The 23719-nt window shown below is 40.2% G+C and overlaps 1 protein-coding gene across 1 annotated transcript in view; it reads right to left on the bottom strand.

Moving 5' to 3' along the window:
- Positions 1–16957: 16957 nt before the first annotated feature.
- Positions 16958–23719, bottom strand: part of igfbp2b (insulin-like growth factor binding protein 2b) — a 38449-nt gene continuing 31687 nt past the window's right edge. Inside the window, exons 4-5 of the mRNA XM_028591109.1 lie at positions 22651–22791; positions 16958–17844 (exon numbers count right to left, since the gene is read on the bottom strand). Coding sequence (XP_028446910.1) covers positions 17686–17844; positions 22651–22791 — 300 coding nt within the window. The 3' untranslated portion in view covers positions 16958–17685. The remainder of the gene's footprint in view (positions 17845–22650; positions 22792–23719) is intronic.

The following is a 23719-nucleotide window of genomic DNA, read 5'->3' as shown; positions in this document are numbered from 1 at the left end:
AAAAATAAATAAAAAAAAAAACTGGAAACAAGAGCAGAGTATCACTTTGATCTGATACAAGGAACTATCTGGTATCTGGAACCATTCACTGTCTGGATCCATCAAGTGCGTGAATACTTCAATGTTCCAGATATTTGTTTCTTTTGTTTGGATTGCAAGTTGAGGTTTTTTTCAGGCTTAAAAACCAACGCCTGTGTGCGAGCAGTGACATCCTCAGGTTTCACATCTCCTACATGGTTTAATATTCACATTTCATACTTCAGTAGTACAGTAACGACAGTACAGCTTTTTTTTCTGAGTACATAACACTTTCTGGATGTAACGAGTCAATACGATTGGTTTTCATAATTTGGTGTTCACTGGCTTGTGAAATGGACCCATCGGTGGCAGGAGCATAGTGGGAAATAAAAATGGTCAGTATTTGGAACTACATAAAACAAATAAGAAAGAAAAGACAAAGAAATCTCAAATTATTAAAGTGAATATCACTGTGTAATATTTATTCAACTTGTAATTTATGTACTCTTTTAACCTTTGTCTTTTTTTGTTATGACAAAGCATTTATTTAAATAAAGTTATGTATTCATTTAAGTGGTCTGGTGAGGTTGTTCATTTCTAGTGTTGCATTTTAAGGGCAGCAATTTTTTTTTTTTTTAAGCAATGACCAATTATGAGATTTTGGGTTATATTACTTCCAAAAAAACATGTCTTCTTTCTAGACTAGTGGAAGGAAAATACCCAAACTCCACCTCATTGGGTTTCTTTTCCTCAGTTGTCTCTTTGCATCTGTAGATTTGAATGACAATACACATTTTCAAAGGCTGTTCTTCTCAAAAATTAGTTTTTTCTCAGACCCTGAGCCAGAAATCTTTGCTTCAGTAACTTTCCAGTTTTATTCATATCTATATTCTGCAGGTTTTTACAGAGGGCTTTGCTAATATGTCATTCACAGCCTGAATTAGAGGACATTTCGTGTCCAAAAACATGGCAAAAATTGATTTTTCTATAGCTGGGGACAATCTTTTTCGATTTATTAAGTGATGGAAAGAGATATCCCAAAAAACTTTTGGTTTAACAAGTCAACAATATGAAATGAGAATTTTGAACCTGGCCTTATCCAGTGTTCGGATTTCTGTTCTGGAATGTTATGCAAATTAGCGCATTTTAATACGATAATGCATTATTTGCATATTTAAACATAACATTTGAGAAAACTTGTAATAGACAAATAATTGGCTTAATGTAAGTAACAACCTGGGGAAGTTTCATGGTTACCCTATTCACCTGCAGTGTCTTGCTTAAAGAGGATTGGGTATAGCCACTACAATGGCTTGAAAAGTACTAGTAGTTTGAAGTGGAGTCATCCTGATAGTAAGCACTGACTAATCTCCAAGGCACGAGCTGATAAACCTCTTAGACGTACGTCTGAGACACCCAGGCTAGCCCACGAGGATCTCATGCAGGATGTGACTTTATAATGCCTCGCCCGGGGGCGAGTCACCTGGTTTTCAACACCATAGTCAAAAAAGATTGCACAGGAACAAGGAAGTCATTTAACATGAGTTTGAACTTCAAGGGTGGGGGGGGGGATAACATCTAGCGGGACCGGCTCTATTCAAATGACTGGGAAGAAGAAGGGATTTGTAGCCTGGAGGAGGATTCATCATGTTATGGAAAACCACTTAAAGGCAGAATGGACTCCCCTGAGACACGTCCGTTCATAAAGACATACACATGCAGTTAAAAGTGCATACATAGACACAAGGTGTGGACAGAATATATAACAGGTCTGGTAAATATTAGGGGTGGGAATGACCAGGGGCCCCACCGTACGATATTATCACAACACAAATGTCACGATACAATATTATTTGCGATTTTAAAAACGTGTCACAGGCATAACCACAACCCTGGGACAACTTGATACTATCAGTACTTGTCATGGAGCGCCCAGGGTGATAAGCGTCCGGCTGCCAGGCTAAAGGTAAGGTGAAATAAGGTGAAACGAGAGCAATAGGAGTAAAATGTGTAATAACTCGGCTTAAATTGCACATGTAATGTAGAATCTTTCAGAGAAACGTTTCCCATCTGGGATAAGAAAGTGAATGAACTGAAATAGGCCGACTTCCATTGACAGTTCATCATTTAAAAGACAGACAACAGACATTCAAAGATGCAGACTTTTAAAAACGTTAACACAACTTAATGGGGGGGAAATGAACGCTCATGGGAGCACTGAGAGTGAGCGACAGGTAGGCCTATTTCACCTTATCTTTAGCCTGGCAGCCATGCGGAACAGCCAATAGGAAGATAGGGTGCCGTGACAACTGCGACAAATTGCAATATATTACCTCCCCAACTTCAAATTATGTCCCCGAAGGAAAACTTTGTCAACATCTGTTGTATCTAAAAAAGATAAATTTCTCTCCTTGTTCATCTCACTTCAATTTTATTGCTGCAAAATGGGATAGTCAAGCAGACAAACTGCCCAACACGTATAATAATAGATCCGTACTTGGCGTCCGTGTATCGGTAAGGTATTGCCACGGAAAATATTGCAATACTACGCTGTATGGATTCCCTCTCCTACTCATGTTAAATATAGCAAGAATTGGCTTTTGATGACATAGTAAGTCTAAGGTGAAGAATGACAGTATTTGTCACAATGTTCTTTCGAAAAAAACACGATACAAACTAATTTATATCAGCTCCTGATCAGCCGATGGCTTTTTTGAATTTCTCCTGCATGCACAGACACTCATGAGGATAAGCTATCAAATAATCTGCGTGTGCATCTCCACAGAGGGATGTTTGGTCAGTTTTATTCCCTCATGGATTCCAGGAACTGACAGAATGGGACTTTTTTTTTTGGGGGGGGGCCCACCAAAGTCTATCCCTGGGGAGCTCAGGACTTTGACCAACTCCAGATGTGGGTGACTGAAGCAGGGCATGAAAGGGTGGAGGGCCCAGCAGTTCCTGTATAGTGAGCAGATCAAGGCTGCCGTAAAGGTTGTTACCGTGTGTGTGTGTGTGTGTGTGTGTGTGTGTGTGTGTGTGTGTGTGTGTGTGTGTGTGTGTGTGTGTGTACATGCAGAAGGGAGGGCACAGACTTTGACTTCGGGGAGGAGGAAACATGTGTAGAAGATTTGATTTGTGAGGCAGTGAACATGACAATTACTATTTGCCTTCAAAGAAACTGACAACTGCACTTAGGACATCAAAGCATTTATGCCCCTTTTATTACATAATTAGGCCAACAACGTTGGATGGCTACATCTGACATCAACTCACGCACCTCACTCCATCCCAAACCCAGTCAAACTGCTGTGCCAAGCATTTCTGTGCCGCCCAGACCTCAAAGTCTTGCTCAAAGGTCGCTCGCACACTCTTCTTTTGAATGCAGCTAATTTGATTAAACCAACGCTCAGCGCTGTATGGAATAGCTCTGGAGATGCTTTCACTCGCTTGTGCATCGATTTGCCTGTGGCTCATATCATTAAATGTGACTTTTAGAAACAACGATGGGGCATTTAAAGACATAAGCGTACAAATGGCATGCAGATGTTTACACTGCATAATTGGGATCTGTGCAAATCACTGCTTGTGCTCTTGTATAATACTATCTCTTAAAGAGGTAATGGTGGTTCTTTTCATCACCGGGATGGAGATGAAAGGAGATTTGAAAGAATGTACAGCGCTTTGGGAGTAAATCACATGACTTAGTGGTGGAATCCTCCGATGCCGGTGGTAGTAGACGGCAGACAAGTGTCTGCTAGTTTTCATCCAAGCCCTTTCATCAAAGATGGGACTTAGACCCGGAATCCCAAATGGAGGGCTCTTGAGCGTGGATCGGATGTGACTGTGAGAACCACAACTGCATGTTAAGTAAACCAACTCTGAGATTAAGATTTGATATCCTACAAACATTAAAGGAGCACTTTTAAGTCACAGCTGAAAAGCTCCTGTTGTGGCTGCCGTGCCTTGCGGTATCTCAGGCAAGGGAACAGTCTGTACTCCTGTATTTCACCAACGCTCTGGTAAGAAAATTAGGCTTTATGTCAGGAGGAAAAGATAAGACAAAAAAGAACAGAGAATTATTATGTATTATTATGTAGTGTAATGCTCCTTGATCATGTTCACAAATTCACAGTTTTGAAGTTTTAAGGGACCCCTTTAAATTGTCATGTTAGATTTGTCCAGACATCAGACATTCCACATTTATTATTATGTATTAATAATGTATTATTATGTAAAATAAAAGATATAAAAGCCCTATTCGCACAGGACTAGTATTACCAGCTGGCTGAGTCCTTTCCCAATCATGCTGTGTGTTAGGAAGCTCTTGATTTGATATGCAGCGGAGTTTTCTATGAGCGTCAATATGGCCAATGTGGCATCATGACTTTGCGTAAACATACACGCCACTTTCCTAAAACCAAGTGGCGTGTTATCTGTACTCATTTTGAGCTATCCGCGTGTATGTCTACGCTTTATACAGCGGATGTAAACATGGCGATGCCAGGTGGCGTCTTATCGCGAGAACGTGCCGTGCTATCGCGAGAACAACATAACACGCGTTTAAAAAAAAAAAAAAAAAAAAAAAAAAAAAAAAAGTTGGGTTTAGGAAAATAACATTGGGAAAGGCTTTAGTAACACACACACACACACACACACACACACAAAAAACACGATGGTGACCAACGTCACATGCTTAGGAAAACAATAAACGGATGGGTTTAGGAAAGAAACATTGGGGAAGGCTTTATTAAAGCATTTGCCACACACGGGATGCCTCCCGAAAGTCCTGTAGTTTACCCATCTGCCACCCCAACCCCAACCCAACTTTTGTCCTTTCATACTCCTCACTACGGCGATAATTCACACGTAATGTAAGTCAATGGAGGCCAAACGGTGTTGATAAATGTGCTAAAAAGCGATCATGCGTCTTAATAACACCCCAAAATGGCATACAAATTGGCGTGTCACTCACACGCCACTTAATGAGATGAGTCCGATATGGCAGTCGATCATTTCATTTACTTGTGGGAAGCCAAAATTAATATTCAGTCAATTGTGCGGACCTACTTTGTACTCGCCAAAGTAATCGCTGAGCTCTCAGAATGCAGCTACGTCACTAAAATAAGTCTGAGGGGGCTAGAAACACCAGTGGTCAGTGGACCTCATGTGATTTAGAGAGGATCCCCCCTCCACGTCTACAGTGTGTTTTGTGCCGCGCATTTTGCACGGGATAAGCCAAGTCTGTATTTTACCTAATTTACTCACATGATTCCCCACAGATGATGTCATGGCGCTGTCAGAAACTTGATTTATAACTGCCACCGCAGCCAATATAACCCTGAATCACAGAGATGCTAAGTCACACCGGACTAATATTATCACACAACCTCTGTGTTTGGCGAAATATGGTAGGTCATTTGCAGTGGGATTTTAACTTTTGCAGACACCTCCGCAGTTATTAACTAATTACTAGAGGTTCCCAGGTAATACTAGTCCCGTCTGAAAAGGACTAAAGGCAAATAAAACCAGCAATCTAACATGTGCAACTTGTGTAGTTCTGTACTGTCTGTTCTTTGTACTACGGATGCACAATTATAGCCAAGATGATAATCACAATTATTTCGATCAATAAAAAGGGTTTTAGAGATCAGGATTATTTATCATGATTATTCAGTGATTTTAGGGATAACATCCTTTGAATGCACTGCAACAGAGCACTGCTTTCACTTCCATGTTGTGCTACATTCCCGCTAATGTACGCGTTTGCGTTAAAATAAACAGGGCTGGACCTGAATATTCGACTATTTGTTTGTTAGGTAGGTGATTTTTTTCCTTCTCGATACTGTAGAATAACAGAATCCTTAAAAGTGAATACCTTTTAATTAAACCAAAAGACATGTTGCAGCACAGTGGTTCCATTTCAGCTCAGTGTAAGAGTCACGTTTTTCTCCTCTCACTCACACACACACACACACACACACACACACACACACACACACACACACACACACACACGCTGCTGGCTAATGTATACAGTGTAAACACTGAAACACTGCAGCGCTATGCCCTCCATCTCAGCCTAGAACAAAGAAATGTCTGGCTCAGTCGAACTATAACCAAGCAGTCTCATGTGTGTAGAGGTCTGTGTGGTTATACTGTAGCAGCCTGGTGCCGTTTGCAGGCGATTTAATGATGACAACACAGTGAATGGTCGTGTGTAACGCCACTGCTGGCACAGCGACGGCTGGTGGAGTCCTTTCCCAGTCATGCTGTGTGTTTAGGAAGCTCTTGATTTGATATGCAGCGGAGTATTCTATGAGCGTCAATATGGCAGTCGATCATTTCATTCATTTGTGGGAAGTCAAAATTAATATTCAATCAATTGTGCGGACCTACTTTGTACGCGCCAAAGTAATTGCTGAGCTCTCAGAATGCAGCTACGTCGCTAACATAAGTCTGACTGGGCTAGAAACACCAGTGGTCAGACAGGTTGGAAACAAACAGTTAAGTTAGACCAATTATTAGGAAGAGAAAACGAAAGCAAACTGTAAAATCACAAACCAAACTGTCCATTGAAACCAAGGGTAAGTGTGCATCTGGAAAGCTTACCTCCTATGGGGAGATTCTAAGGTAACAAGCCATCACCTCCTGTTAGCATTCCATTGACTCCCATTCATTTTGGCGTCACTTTGACAGTGAATAACTTTACATCTGAAGCGTTTAAAGACTCCATTTGTCCGTTGTTTATTTCTAAAGAAACACGACAATGTATAAAAGGCTCCATTACCTTGTACCTCACATTATGGCTCCGTAGCAGACGCTTTTCTAAAAATAGGCTAACGATTGTGTCATAACCACGCAACTTACTGTTGCACAGTAGAAAAAAATTACCGTATCAGACTGATCTCATCAAGTGGCGTAAGTATGACACGCCAATTCGTATGCCGTCCCGCGTTTTTTTGGACATACGTAAACATATGATTTAAACCAATGCTCAGCGTGGTGTGTAGGTTTACATCAGCTGTATACAACGTAGACATACACGTGGACAGCTCCAAATGTGTACAGATAACACGCCATTTGGCTTTAGGAAAGTGGCGTGTATGTTTACGCAAAGTCATGATGCCACGTTGACCGTATAGTAAGGAGAAGCTCGTAGGCAGTTTCGACTTCCATATACCTACGCTCTCCGTCTCTGCAAGATTGGGAATGATGGAGATTTCTCTTGGCACAGCTACCAGAAGACTTCCAACTTTCAGACAGGTTGCTCACCGGAAAAGTGACTTAACTGATCTCCGTAGAAATAAATGGCGTCGCTGTGTCCATTATTTTTCAGTAAGTGAGTATAATACTATGTAAAACTTAAGAGAACCGATAGTCAGAACTACTACCCAAGTTTTCCTTCGAGATTGAGATTGTGTTTTGCTTCAAGGCTCTACCATGCCATGGATCTAGGCTAGATAAACACATATTAGCTTGAAGATTATTTATATTCGTGCCCCCTTTGCACAGTGCAAATATGCAAGTGCATAACCACATCTGTCCAGATTCCCAGCACTGCTACTCTCTGCCCTATAGAGAGCTGAAGTCTTCCCGTACCCCCAGCTTCCACAAGCCTCTGTTACACTGCATATTTCTGCATTGAGTTCTTTTTTCTACGAAGCTGAAACATAACACTTGGGTCCTTTGTCCATATTCACAAATAAATGTCTCTGCTGTGTACTTCCTGCCAACATCGGAGCACCATGTCATTTTAACAAAGAGAAAAACAACAATTATTTTGTTAACATTCAACAAGTACAGCTTCCGCGAGTCTTAGACGCAGACCCACCATCAACATATCAAGGGAAGTTGTTGAATGCTAACAAAAGAAATACTAGGCTGAAAGTAGGGCAGATCTTGGGCTCTCCAGGCCAATACACGCACATGTGCTTTTGCACATACGCGTACACACACACAGACACAATCACGCCAGCACACACATACTCACCCCCACTCTTATTCCCACTGCTAAACTACCCTCCTCAGCCCATTGTGCCCGATCTATCAAACCCCAAAACAAAAGACGCTTGTTTTGATTTGTTTTCAGAAAAGGCCAGCTTCAAACTAGCATTAAATGTGCTGAACAACCCGAGGACGCCTGAGACCCACGTGTGACACCAAGCCAAGCTGTCAAATTATTTTTTTTTCCTTTTTTTAAAACAAACTCGCTGCCAAAGAACCAGCATTAATAAGACAAAATAAAAACAAATTAGAGAAAAGAAACAGTGTCACAAAAACTGAACAAAGCTGTAAAGCTGTAGTTGAAAGAGCGTTTCTGGGACTGGTGCTCAGCTAACTGGCACTCTGGCACACGTATAAGGTTACAAGGCCAAAGCCAGTCAGGAGTGGTCTCGTATGATACACTTTTGGCCAGAACTTCAAAGAAGTGTTTCTTTACACCCAAGTCTTCAAGTCTTGAATCATTTGATCGCAAATCAATGGCGACTTTTGTTTGGGGACTTTTGAAAGCCTTACATTTCATGTGCTTCGGCTGTATAACATATAAAAACATATATACATATTATATAGACACACTGTGTATGTATATATATATATATACACACACACTGTATATATATATATATATATATATATATATATATATATATATATATATATATATATATATATATATATATATATATGTACACACACTGTGTGTATATATATATGTACACACACTGTGTGTATATATATATATATATATATATATATATATATATATATATGTACACACACTGTGTGTATATATATATATGTACACACACTGTGTGTATATATATATATATATATATATATATATGATCTAATTGTTGCCTGTATAACATATAAAAAACATATATACATATTATATATATATATATATATATATATATATATATATATATATATATATAGTGTATATATATATATATATATATATATATATATACACATATATATATATATATATATACACACACACATATATATATATATATATACATACAGTACATACATATTATATATATATATACACTGTGTGTATATATATACATAAAACGAAAATAATGTAATGTCCGCAACACTGCTTTAAACTCCCATATTTAATATAAAAAATGCAATGTTTCGACCCAACTGGGTCTTCTTCAGGCAAATGGTGAACACATTTGATGAAGGGATATATGTAGGGCTCACATTCAACTGACACCATCTGGCTTCAATTAGCCTGATTAGGTGTGAGCTGCCCAAAAAAGCCCCACCCATGACATTTACATAGACTGTTTCACCATATACATCTCAAAAGAGGGGGGGGCTTTTTTAAAATACAATATATCCAAAGAGACACATGATGTTACCATGCACAAAAATGGAGAAAAAGAAAAAATAATAAAGAGATAAACATTCAAGAGGAAAACAATTCCATATAAAGTTACCACAAACAGTTAAGAAATTAATGAACATTACCCCACATGTTCATAAAATCTGCTGCATTAGTACTTACACAAACAGACAATATGATAAAAAAGACGCTCCGCGCTCCAATTGGCCACTCACATCAGAGCCTGACTCATACGATGAGGAAGACAGCCATGATTTGTTGTTACCCTGTTGTCGTTGGCGTCCAGGTCGTATGCGTTGTGTGAGTTGTCCCGGATTGTGCTGGGATTCGGCTTGGGATTCTGGTTTCCCATCCTTCCAGAAGTAGACTTTGTTCTGCTTGTAATCCTCAGCATCCCGCGCAAACTTAGCCTTCTTGACACTCCTGACTTCACTAGTGCAGTCAATACGGTGGCGTTCTAACTCCTTGATTTCCCCGTTTTTTCTTGTCAAACAGCACTTTCAATTTATTTTCTGCTTGTTTGAAATCTTCCCTTGTCGATTCCTGTTGAGTAGTGATTTCACTTATAACGAGGGCCATCAGGTCAAAGGAACATTTGTTCAGTATTTCGCACCACCGTGTGCAAAATATTGGATTGTCCTGACCTAAAGCAGGTGCTTTCTGTAATCTCAGACCCCGAGGGATGATCTTTTTTCTCAGATAGTCACTCAATGTTACAGCATGCAAATGCTGTCTGATCTCACGTTCTTGTAGATTGAACATCTTGTGAGTTAGTGCATCACCCTCCTTAGGATCTGTTGTATCATCGTCAAAAATAGATTCCTTCAGCATAATGCGGTCATAATCTTCTTGGTTGAATTCAAAAATGCCACTTGAGCTAGCGTGAATGTTAGCACCCTCAGATATATAGGGGTGGAGCGAGTCAACAAACCTCCTAGAGGGGGAGACCAGGATAAAAGGCTCCTCCAACGGGAAACCTTTTGGATTCATTATCTAAACACAATGTCTCCTCATGGCCTTTATGAAGAATTTGATGTTAAACCATTCTTATAAAAAATTTTGTTAGATATTGTTTGTTTCTTATATAAAATATTGTAAGATATTGTCCGTTTGTACTAATGCAGCAGATGTGGGGTAATGTTCATTACTTTCTTAACTGTTTGTGGTAACTTTATATGGAATTGTTTTCCTCTTGAATGTTTATCTCTTTATTTTTTCTTTTTCCCTTTTTCTCCATTTTTGTGCATGGTAACATCATGTGTCTCTTTGGATATATTGTATTTTAAAAAAGCCCCCCCCTCTTTTGAGATGTATATGGTGAAACAGTCTATGTAAATGTCATGGGTGGGGCTTTTTTGGGCAGCTCACACCTAATCAGGCTAATTGAAGCCAGATGGTGTGTCAGTTGAATGTGAGCCCTACATATATCCCTTCATCAAATGTGTTCACCATTTGCCTGAAGAAGACCCAGTTGGGTCGAAACGTTGCATTTTTTATATTAAATATGGGAGTTTAAAGCAGTGTTGCGGACATTACATTATTTTCGTTTTAAGTACTTTCATTTGTCCTGCACCTGCCTGAAGGTGGGATGTGCACACAGTTACTTTTATAAATTGATATATACACACACACACACACACAATCTAACTGTTGCCTGTACAATCAAATGTTTAAATTAGTCAGTGAAAAGTCTCAGAAATAATCTTTTCTACATTGATTGATTGAGCCTGATCAAGAAAATGAATAGATCTTTTCATTAGATTTTTTCAAGTCTGCCGTAATACAATAATTTGATGCTTAGTGAACATTTAATGAGCTATGGGTTGATTCCTTCTTAATGAAGACACACTACAAAATGGGTGGGACACAATCTACAGTCCTTGTTCTGTGCAGACATGTGTTCCAAACATTAGCTGAAGCTACTTTATAGCTACTTTTAGCCATAAAATGAAGTCCTACCTTTTATTAAAGTAAAAGTATGTAAGAATCATCAGGACAATGTAGTGGAGAGTATTACAAATACAATTACTTAATGGAGAAAAAGCCTCACATTTTAGAAACTGGATACGATTAAAACTGTTCAGTGTTTAATCATCTGATCATTTCAGCTGGACTTGTAAGCCGTTGTATTGTTGGGTAGTTTCCTTTATAATAAACTACATGTGTTTTGTGTGCAAAAATCTGAACTTGTAAAGTAACTAAAGCTGTCAGATGAATGTAGTGGAGTAAAAAGTACAATATTTCTCTCTGAAATGTAGCGGAGTAGAAGTAGAAAGTGGAAGTAGAAAGTGGCATGAAAAGAAAAGACTCAAGAAAAGTACAAGTACCTCAACATTTGTACTTAAGTACAGTACTTGTGTCATTGTACTTAGTTTACCTTCCACCACTGCTTTTAGTCGTGGGTATGTTTGATTTGCCAGTGTGTAGGTTTAATTGCTGGGGTTGTTTCCTCGCTACAAAGCGACACGTGACTACTGGTCTGCAAGGAAATACTAGCCGTGGAAACAGAGGGAATTTAGCACTAAAAAGACTTTACATTTGGAACGTATCCTCATGATTTGGGTAACTGAGACTGCTGAAGCCTCATATTAGCTTCATCGGAACTTTAGAATGCATTTTAGTATGGAGAGGAGGAATGACTAAACCAATAGCTCTTTAAGCGTACATATGACATTTAATTTGACTTGAGAAGATCCAAACTGTCAGTCAGTTTGACCTGAAAGATGCATTCGCATGCATATATTTGTTTCTAGAGATGTTAAGGATAAACTGTTTAACCGTTAACCGATGATAAATAATCAGTGAAACATTATTAAAACAAAAACAGTGATTAAAATGTTTTCTGCATGATAAAAGAAAAATAGGCTTTACCATCTAGTTCGTAACCGCTTGTTAACTTGCTAGTGCAAACGTAGTCTCGCAATGCCCAACCTATTTTCACAGCGCTGCGGAGGAGGGTCTGGATACACCACAAAGCATTCTGGGATGGGAGAAAAACAAGCTGTGGTTTACCGGCATGTCTTTAATCACAATCGTCATGGGCGGCGCTAAGCGTCGGGCTGAGCCACGGTGCCTCTGCAAAATAGCCTCTGGAAGGAACTTGTTTTGGTGGAACGTGTAGGTTCAAAAGCTGTTTCAGTCGTGCAACAGAAAACTCTGATTGGACAGATAGTCTAGCTAGCTGTCTGGATTTACCCTGCAGAGATCTGAGGAGCAGTTAACCATAGTCCTCACAAATCCACTGGAGTTTAGAACGCCAAGCCGACTCCCCAGACTAATGTTCAATCTTAAAAGATTGAGCTTGGTCTGGTGATAGCCGGACTACCATCTCTCTTTAAGTTAAGGGGTCCTTGGTGACAAGGGTCGTCTATCGGTCAGAAAAAAAACAACCTTTAAATTAGCATCCCTATTCGTATCCACAACACGCTAATTTCTGTATCTCGTCTTACAAAGAGCTCTTGCTCCATCCAGGCTGATATCAGAATTTAAGATTTGTAACACGTTCTCTATGCAGTCACATTTTAAAAACCCTTGGAGGTTTAGATGCCACTGGGATTCATGAGAACGTCACCATAACTTTCACTTATGAAAGGACGTGTTGACATGTCAGAAGGTTACGAAACTGTTATTCTAAGTCACATGCAAGCCGTTGCAAATACTTCCATAATCGCAGCAGGAATAACAACTTAGTGATTACGCTGCATCTGCTGAATAACCAGCTTGCTGTGTGTTTTTACAGTGGTGCAATGGATAAAAAATACATTTTTGATAGAAGATGAAAAAGCATTCCATTGCTTACAGCCAATCGATGGCAGAATTGTTCCAGAACAACCCGTTAAAGTGAGACAACACTGCACAAAGTTAGACACGTTGCCACGAAGGTCCCTATATCTTTAGTTTTGTCAGGGACATTCAGAATCATTAATAGCCCCCCCATATCTCTCTGCTGGTTACCTCTCTTTAGACCAGGATGTGCAGGATAAGTGTGTGTGTGTGTGTGTGTGTGTGTGTGTGTGTGTATGCATTGGCGTACTTGGGTTGGTTTATTCATAGACACCTTTACCCACTTAGTATCACATTTGTCAATGTCAGCCCCCCCATCGTAATCCCTCCTTATGTCAATACGTCATTAGTTACCCCAGCAACTAAAACACACACACACACACACACACACACACACACACACACACACACACACACACACACACACACACACACACACACACACACACACACACACACACACACACACAGGAATCGTGATGGCACACAGCAGTTTCCAGTGTTATTACCCTAAGTGCCATTTGTCTTCAGTGACACTTATTTGGAACTGACAAGTGTTTGGTAAAATGAACAGGGCTGTACCTGAATATTCATATTTGTTTGTTAGGTAGGTGTTCGTTTTTTAATTTTGGGATTTTTTTCCTTTTCAATACTGTAGAATAACAGAATCCTTAAAAGTGAATACCTTTTAACAGGGTTCATACGCATTTTAACTAGGGCTATCAAAATAACGCGTTAATTTTGATTAATTAATCTGAGAAAAAATAACGCGTTAAAAAAAATAACGCAGATTAATCCATTCCATATTGACGTTTGACCCGGAGCCGTTCTAGCCACTATTCGACTGTAAAATGAAGGAGGGAGACGAGAATGTGCTGCCTGGATCATTGATTGGAACATTTAGCTACTTGTTACTTCTTCCCGCCAACCCTGGCTACCGAAATCTGGTGCCCCTGATATGTCTGCTCTTCTCTCTGATGCTCTGAAACGGACGATACAGGCAACACAAACACCGCTCCACGTGACGCTAGTTAACACTATACTCAACAGCAGTTAACGTTAGCCTACTTGACTGTGTTTTACTGTACCGACAACCGGTATGTAACAGTCTGCTAGCCTGACCAGCCAGCTGCCACTAGGGTGCGTCTAGATTTCTAGGCTAACAATCGGCAGCTGCCGTCGGAAAAACAACACAGACTGTGCGTTCAATGAAACTGGTAAACTACATCCTCGTGGGGCATTTGAAGTTATTGTAAATGTCCTTTTCCCATCTGGTGGTTGTTTTTGTCGTTCAACAGCAATTTACTAGTGAAATAAGTCATTGTTATAGATTATTATCAAATCTTTTAATTTTGACCATATGGCCTTAGCAATAAACAAGCCCTTCTTTAATGTCACAGACTGTTGTTTAGTACCCTTCTTTTTTCTTTTCTTTTTTTGTTGTTGTTTTTGGTTGAGGCACCGTTAATTATGTATGCGATTAATTTTGATTAATTAATCGCAGAGTATGTAATTAATTTGATAACATTTTTTTAATCGATCGACAGCCCTAATTTTAACCAATACTTTTCTGCAAACTTCCACAACTATGTATTCCTGAAAATGTCAGTCGACATTATACAGTAAGAATAAAAATCTGTGTTGAAGTTGACCCTCAAAGGTTTAACAATAAAATGAATGACAATTTATGTGGTAGTGGGATTCGTAATATCACGCCCCGAAAGAACATTGAGGTTAGGAAGACGTGAAATACATTTATTAATCACATATTATTATACTATGTTAAAAAAAAAAAAAAAATACATGACTTTTCCAAAACTTTCTGGGTCTTTAGGTTTCCCAAACGTTTCCAGGCCTGGAATTTGCATTTTTCAAATTCCATAACTTTTCCAGGTTTTTTCAAAAACGTATGAACCATGTTTTAATTAAACCTAAAGACACATGTTGCAGCACAGTGGTTCCATTTCAGCTCACTGTAAGAGTCACGTTTTTCTTCTATCGCACGTGCACACAGATAGGAATCGTGATGGCGCACAGCAGTTTCCAGCGTTATTACCCTAAGTGCCATTTGTCTTCAGTGACACTTATTTGGAACTGACAAGTGTTGGTGGGAAAACTGCTGACAAACAGCAACAACAGCAACAGCTCTCTGCAGTTAACCAAACTGATGCGTGCGGATTTATAGAAACACTTGGATGGTGTTAATTTAATTAATTTACAGCTAACAATGTAGGAAGCAAAGTTGGTGCATCAACAGGGAAACTTTACAAGGTGTAATCAGTGAAAAGCATGACAGTGATAAAATGTTTAATTGCCTGCTTGCAGAGTATTTACTCATGGAAACAAGATTACACAACATGTTGGCACTGAAAGGACGTGTAGCTAGCGCTTACAAATATTTGAGATGTCAAAAGGAATTCAAGGAGCACCTGTAAGTCTTTAACCTTAGCTCAACATCGAGGCTTCTTCAAGTTTATTTCACGATTTCTTTAAAAAAGAAATTGTGAAATTACGTAAAATGATGTCTGAAATTCACATCAACTTATTCTCATGTGATTATACCTTCAAAAGTATGCAGAATGTTTTTAGGTGGTTCATGTAACTGTGGCAGTGTCGATTAGACGTATTGTACATATTTGTAGAGTAAGCCACAAATTGAGATTTTATTCTGTAGTACTGAACAGATGTTACATTGTCACCCTAAAAAGAAATACAAAATCATAACATTTTCTAAGGTTGACCTTAAAGCTGCACTAATCAATATTTCCATGCTAAAAATAGATAAAATAACTAATGTGAAAGTGGTCGCTCAGAGACAAACCTAGACAATTCTCAACTCCGCAGTTCCTCTCAGCTCCAAAAAGCATACAGTCTCTTATAGCTCATTGTTTGGGTTTTCTGACCCGAAACTTTCCGTTTTTCTTTCCGTTTTTCTTTCGTCTCCCCGCTCTCTTTTACCTACCCACTGTACCCACTGTGCACTAGCTGCACAGCAACAAACTGCAGCGGGGCAAAGTTTGCATTTATAGAGGAGCATTTAGCAGCTTAAAGGAACACGCCGACTTATTGGGAATTTAGCTTATTCGCCGTAACCCCCAGAGTTAGACAAGTCGATACATACCCTTCTCATCTCAGTGCGTGCTGTAAGGCTGTCTGACGGCTCCAGCGGCATCAGGCCAGCACAGAACATGCAGGTGAATGGTTCCAGCAATCCTACTGCTCCGAATAAGTGACAAAATAACACCAACATGTTCCTATTTACATGTTGTGATTTATAGAGTCACAGCGTGTACAAAAAACAAGGTAACATGAGACACAGCCGTCTTCTAACAGTAAACAAACCGGGAACTATATTCTCAGGCGGAAGAATATAGTACTTGGGCGAAGTGATATGCTCGCAGCAAGCCTGTCTGAGACTATAGTTCCCGGTTTGTTTACTGTTAGAAGATGGCTGTGTCTCATGTTACGTTGTTTTTTGTACACGCTGTGACTATACAAATCACAACATGTAAATAGGAACATGTTGGCATTATTTTGTCACTATTTGGAGCAGTAGGCTAGTTGGAACCAGTTACCTGCAGGATTTGTGCTAGGCTAAGCTAATGCTGGAACCATCAGACAGCGTTACAGCACGCACGGAGATGAGAAGGGTATGTATCGACTTGTCTTACTCTGGGGGTTACGGTGAATAAGCTAAATTCCCAATAAGTCGGCGTGTTCCTTTAAGAGCAAGATATTTTTCTCAAGAGTTGGTGAAGATCTAAAGAGTGAAGATTAGACTTACTTTTGTCAAAGGGGTAAAAAAAAAAAAAAAAAAAAAAAGCAATGCTAATCTTGCTCTGTCTGACACATTCGCCAAAAGAGAATATATGTTTACAGCTTGTTCTGCTGCCCCGACAATCAATTAATGCAGCTTTAAAGGATAAGGCTGGCAATATTCTTTTTTTTTTATTGTCAACAAATCCCATTAAAAAACTAAAAGCAACAATAAAAAGATCCAACTGGCAAGTGTGCCACATAAGCTCACATAAACCGTCCTGCTGTCATACATCCATAAAAAACGTACGTGTACACCAAATGTTTATTAATCCGCAGTTAGAAATAGTCCAACAAATTACCATTTTCTTCAGTTTAAGTAAAGTTTGCTAAAAACTACAGTGGACATGTAAAAAGACTAAATATGTATTCCTCCTTGTTACAGATGTACATCTTTAGTAGGAGTACACGGGCTTGAGTCTTAAGGACATGCTAGAATAGTCTGGAATAGTCGGCACTGAGAGACGGACACAGGATTTGTTGACAACAGGACAACTAGAACAATGCCAACTTCATCCTATTGTAAGTTCAGCGATACTTTAACCTAAACCTAGTGTAAATTAAAAAAAAGAAGAAAAGACAAAGCCTTCAAATATAGCGACTTCTTTACATGTTGATAAAAATAACACTATTCGTGGAAAAATCCTCCCAGATTTGGAATTTTTAGGAAAAGCCAACCCTGCCATAGGATGTGCTGGACCGTGCTAGTAAGCCTCAGCTGCGGTGGGCATCGCTCGGAGTTCCTCCTGAAACCGGTTACAGTTGGGATCCCCTCGTACTTTAGGCGTTGCTGGAATCTGGACCCCGGTTAAGGGGTTAACGCACCAGCACTCGCCCCGCTGGCCGCGGGTGGACATGTTGCACTGCGAAAGAAGGACAAAAAACACAAACAGGACAAGTTGGAAAACACTGGAAAAAAGAAAAAAAAACAACAACAGGGAGGGGTAAGGATTCACAGAGAGAAGCAGGGGGTGCGTTAATGAAGCATGGCGTACGGTGGCTTGAGATGTGTGTGCGTGTGTGCTTGTGGATCTTGGTGGTGGCGGGGGCCTATTGGATGAGAGTGAGGGCTGTGATTTGGGTGGGACACCACTTGCCCAATAACAGCCCATCCTCAGTCATGCCCCCAAATCATAGACCATCCACAGCAACACATGCCGTCACTGACACACACACACACACACACTCACTGGGTCAGCCGCGGAGGGGGCCGCCCAAAGAATGAAGAAAAGACTTTCCATTTTCTTCCTTGGATGAGAAAGAACAAAAAAAGTGACAGTTACAGTAATTACCCCTCGACAAGGAGGGACAACTCCAAAAGGGAGCCGAGTGTTGAGGAGGTACAGTGTTCCTCCCTGGGAACCGAGGACCCCGGTCCCAAACAATGCTGTTGTTTGTGACCAGTGATGAAAATTGGCCCGAGTGGTTAAGAGCCCTGCTTTAGGAAAACTGTGGCGCCTATTCAAATCTTCTTTTCTGCTCTACTATGCTCGTAAGAAAAACACTGGATATGTGACCTTGTTTGTCCAACTGATTTCTATGGATGAGCAGAATTCAAATTCAAGCCCCCCCCGCCTCCCTCCCGGTCGGAAGCACAGTTCGTTCCTCGCCTTAACAAAAGTCTTCCCATGAAGTACGCCAAACACTTTTATTGCCTTGTAACCTTGAGCTCAGAAGCTGTTGCCTCACTCATGATGACATCTCCACACGCATGTGTGTGTGTGTGTGTGTGTGTGTGTGTGTGTGTGTGTGTGTGTGTGTGTGTGTGTGAGCAGTGTTAAGGAAGAGGAGGGTGTGTGAGTTAAAAAAAAAAAAAAATTAATAAGGGTGGAGGGGGTAGTTGTGTGGAGAGTGGTGGCAGGTGGAGTGAGGGGGAGATTATATATTTTTGTCAGGCTGATACAAGAGTTGTTGTGTGTGTGTTTATATATGTGTGTGAAGTGCCTGAAGTTAACTGTTTTTTTTAACTTTTTTTGTCACTGTGGCAGGTGGATTTTTGACTTTTTACCAGCCAGTTTTTTTTTGGCCTCTTAAAGGTGAAAAACAGGACTTGCTGTGTGTCTATGGTCCTATCCTGTCCTATTCATGGTAGCCTACTCGACATTGCGCCGTCATCACGTGCTGTAGTAGGGGGGCCAGCCTTGATATAGATAGTGAAAGTTGCAAAAAGTTAAAAATAAAAAAGGAAACTTGTTTTAAGGCAAATAATTGTTAATATCAATTAATTACTCTGGCTGAGATTTCCTAGGAACCTTACCAAAAAAGCTCAGGATGCTGCAAATGTTGGTATAATATGAAAACGGCTGGTGGATTTAAGACAAAAAAATGATTTATTGAATGAATCAAATATTAATATATCTGTCACTGTCAGTGGCTTGTTGATCTTGACATTGTTAATTTCCTATCCTGGACTGGGACACACACACACACACACACACACACACACACACGGTTTGATAAAGTACTTATTGGACTTTAACTTATCATTGCACTTACAGTAACGTAGCTGTCCTCAATTTAGGTCATCATGTACATCTCATCTGTGGTTTTTCCTGCATCTACTGTGTGTGTGTGTGTGTGTGTGTGTGTGTGTGTGTGTGTGTGTGTGTGTGTGTGTGTGTTTGTGTGTGTGTGTGTGTGTGCGTCAGTCGCGGGGAGAACGGAGCAGCAGCCCCGCGCGCTGCAGAGAGCCGACAGGATTGAAACAGTGACTTTATGGTGAAAAATCGTTCCAGCGTACATTGATGTAAAAACGTATATTAATGTTGACAGGACGGTCTGAAATGTTTTGCACGGTCTTTCGTTTTGTTGGTAAATGGGAGATGTTCGAGCCACACACACGGGTCTCGTCTTCATAACAGAAACAAGGAAATTAATTTGACCCGTTCTCACTCCCGCTTGGCCAGTGGCTGCGCGGGGGACTGCTGGGATTGTCGCGAGTAATAAAAATGTGATAGGGGGCCCTGGCTGTCAATCAATGTCTTCCAGTGATGCTGGGCCCCTGATTGGTCCGAGAAGCAATCGTGTACCCCGCTTACTGATAGTTACACGTCTGAATCACTCAATTATCATTGGCTACCTGCCAATGTGGCAGGTAGATTGACAGTGTTAACCCACCAATTGCAAAATTCACCCGCATTTGAATTACATTTTTCTTCTACACATTTTCAGCGCTTATTTGACTACACCCCATATTTTCGGATATAAAACAAAAATTGAAAACCGGTCAATGTGACCTGAAGTCAACACAACGGTTGAAAAAAAAAAAAAAAAAAAAAAAAAAAGGTAAAGATGAAAAAGCAGCCAAGGGAGAAAAATTGGTGATCAATTTGGACCAATATAAAAGTGATCACAACAGAAGCCTTTTTCCATCATGGAAGTCAGTGGTCACCATGATACAGCAACTACCGGCAGAACTTATAACCTGCTGACATGTGCAACCGCTGAAGTCTCTCCTTGCCCTCGTGTTCCTGTTGACCATGAAACAGTAAGTCGCCAGTGAATCTCTTTTGCAGGATTAATTGTGGGGAAACTCAGTTTTACAGATGGTTAACTAACTACATTTATATTGTGCTTTTCTAGTCTTAACGACCTCGCAAAGCGCACAGCTCTGTCAATTAAATCAACTAATCGATTTGTCGACAAAATCCTATAAGTGTTGGTCGACTAAGAATTTCTTTAGTCAAGGACAGCCCTACTTGTTTCAAGTGGTGTTTTTCCTGTTAATTTTGTTGTTAACATGTATCGTGTTGTTGTTCATTTTAGCTTAAATTCGATACACTCTTATTTGTTTGAGTATTCTTTGTGAGACTGGCTGTGACGAACTGTGTGGAGAACCACTCCAACAGCTTACATGCATCAAGCTACTTTTTCATATATTCTGTGTGCACTGCACCGTGACCCCCGTACCGAGTTCATGAACCGTTGCAGCCCTAGTCAACAACATGCATTTCTAGTCAGCGCAAAGGAAGTATATACAAAGAGAGTGGCAAAATATCCATTCTTGTTTATACCAACCTTCACCAAATATTATCCAGATTTTGTTTTAAAGCATTCCATCTTCCCAAGGTCAGTTCCACACTCAAAACAAATGTCTATCACCTTTAGAGTAGGATATCAAAACTAATTTGGAAAATTATATATATTAGGAACAGTACATATTGTACACCTTGGCACTTTTACGCAAGACAACATAGATTAATACGGTCATTCTCAGTTGGTTATAAAACAATGCACATTCAATCCTACATGTAGGCCAGATTTGATCAGCAGCTTCAGTTAAGGAAAAGACAGACCCAAATGGGCATGGCAGCAACTAGAAGGCCCCTGTTAGCAATTCTTTCCCTCCTTAAAGCTAGATTTAAACATAGGGGACCTCTTCAAGACAGGGCCTTCACATGCGGTAATAAAGCACAACCTTCAGGCCTTTATCATCTTCTGGGACCCCTGGAGTTCTGGAGCCCATTTTTCATCAGATGAAAGGCTAAAGGTAAGGTATGTATAGGTCTATGTACTACTGAAGGTACAACATTGATGACATCATGTGGACCATCCTGTAGCTTGCTCATTGAAAAAAAATTGCTCGGCATGATGTAAGTGCACTGAGACCCACTGGCACTGAGAAGGTAGAGGGTTTCAATGATGTGAGGGTTGTGCAATCTGGCTTTTTCACAGTGTTACTTCCAGGATTTATACCCCCAATAACCATGTCTTCCAATGCTCTCAATATGGGGTTTGATATTAAGACATTCTTGTAAACCTCTCATGTTATCCTTTTCCTACGTGCAATAAATTGTTTGTTTTTTAACAATATTTGGGGTGTTTTTATTTGTTAAATTATTTTTCCAGTCTTGTTTGGTGGGTGATCCTGTACTGTAACTGCAATGGTTCAAAAAATAAATAAATAAAAAAAGATTTTAAAAGACAGATTTTAAGAACAGTTTTTAAAACAATGTTCCAGGCCCACGGAAGTGCCGAAGTGGCCACACGGAAGAACTCCCGGCCTGTCACATGATGCCCTCTGGCCCAAAAAGACTTTTCCCATAGACTTACAAGGCGAAAGAGACGTCTGTGAATCAGTTGATACATATTTGTTTTTGTTTTTTAGCATCAACCCCTGTAAAATGACTCGTACCACTATCAGAATTTGATCAACAGGTCCCATAACATTTGAAAAAGTCTAGAAGAGCCGCACAATTAAATAATTGAACCCCCATTCAAGTTGAACTAATTCCAGCTAAACCAGAAGTAGACGTCTTGACCGGCTACTATCGCGCCTGCTCTATGGGCCCCATAGTACGGAGCAGCGCAGATCATTCGGGTCATTTTTGGCCATGATGCGCCACTAAAAACTCTCATATGAATGATCGGAGCTCCACCTCGAATGCCGTATCCAGTTTGTATTATACATACTGTACACTTTAACCATGTTCTGCCATGTTCAGTCGTTTTCTAGTTAGAGTTTGTTCAAATGTTTAAAGATTAATTTGGGTAGGTGTGTCACCATGAATTCAACCAGCCACAATATTCTTACTCAATAACCTGTTTGTGTGTGTGTGTGTGTGTGTTTGTGTGTGTGTGTGTGTGCGCGCGCGTGCGTGCATCTTCAAGTGCGTGTGTGTTCAAGTGAAATGGCGGGATGTGAGGCCAGTGCTGTGTCCATGGCTCACCTGTTTGAGGTTGTACAGTCCATGTCTGTCACAGTTAGGAAACTTGAGCTCGTACAGATTCTCCAGCGGGCCTCTGTTATCCTGAGAGGTTATTTTGGAGACCTCCTCTAAGACCCTGTCCAGTTCCTGCTGGCAGGCGCTCTGAAAAGGACGAGCAAGGAGAAAATCATTAATACCGATACTGACGACAGTAACTACTTAGCACGTTTCGAGGTAGACAAAAATACTAAAGAAAAACTACTTCCAAGCCCAACAGTTTACATCACTGCATTACCGTATCCTAAATATCCGTAAACTGCTGAGCTGGGAAGATGTAATCAAATCCAAAAACATCTGTCTGGTCTACAAAATTCTGCACAACACTGCTCCTCCTCCTTTGAACTCTTTCATAATCCAACATAACAGCAGCAGTCAGATCACCAGAAGCACCACACAAGGTGACCTAATTCCATTAAGGAGAAGCCCATTTGGTCAATTATCATTTTCTTACGGCAATACAAAACTGGAATTCACTGCCCACTACTATCAAAGATATACATACATATTCCACCTTTACAACACACCTTAAAACATGGCTGTCCGATAACTGTAACTGCACGCATTAATCGGTCAGATGTGATGTGTCATAGTCATTGATTTACATGCACATAATAAGCCGCTATTTGCCCTTTTTCCGAAAAAGACGATATTCTAAGTCTAACTAAGCTGTTTACATGGCTAATGTAAGTGAATATCCCACTAATATTCCCGTTTACATGTAGCCGTGCAAAATATGATTCTTTCAAAGTTTACCAGCGGTGGTGGACTTGATGGACCGTGTGAACACAGAGTCCCTCTTTCATTCCTTCAACCAGCTTCTTGAAAAGGTCGGCGTGGCGATGTGTGCCAGTATCCAAAAACCTGATGATATCCAAGTCTTTGATGATGTTTAAAAGTAACTGTTTCTCCTTCTTATCGGGTAAAACTGTTTTGGATGGTTTGGTTAAAGCAACTATAGCAACGCACAGAGCAGACCATGAGCCGTAAACAGGCAGGAGGCCGTAAACTGCGGTTAAAACCCAGATTGAGA

Source organism: Perca flavescens, chromosome 11 (assembly GCF_004354835.1).
Source record: "Perca flavescens isolate YP-PL-M2 chromosome 11, PFLA_1.0, whole genome shotgun sequence".
Taxonomy (NCBI): domain Eukaryota; kingdom Metazoa; phylum Chordata; class Actinopteri; order Perciformes; family Percidae; genus Perca; species Perca flavescens.
Note: the sequence above shows the minus strand (reverse complement) of the source record. Positions and strands in the feature narration are given on the sequence as shown.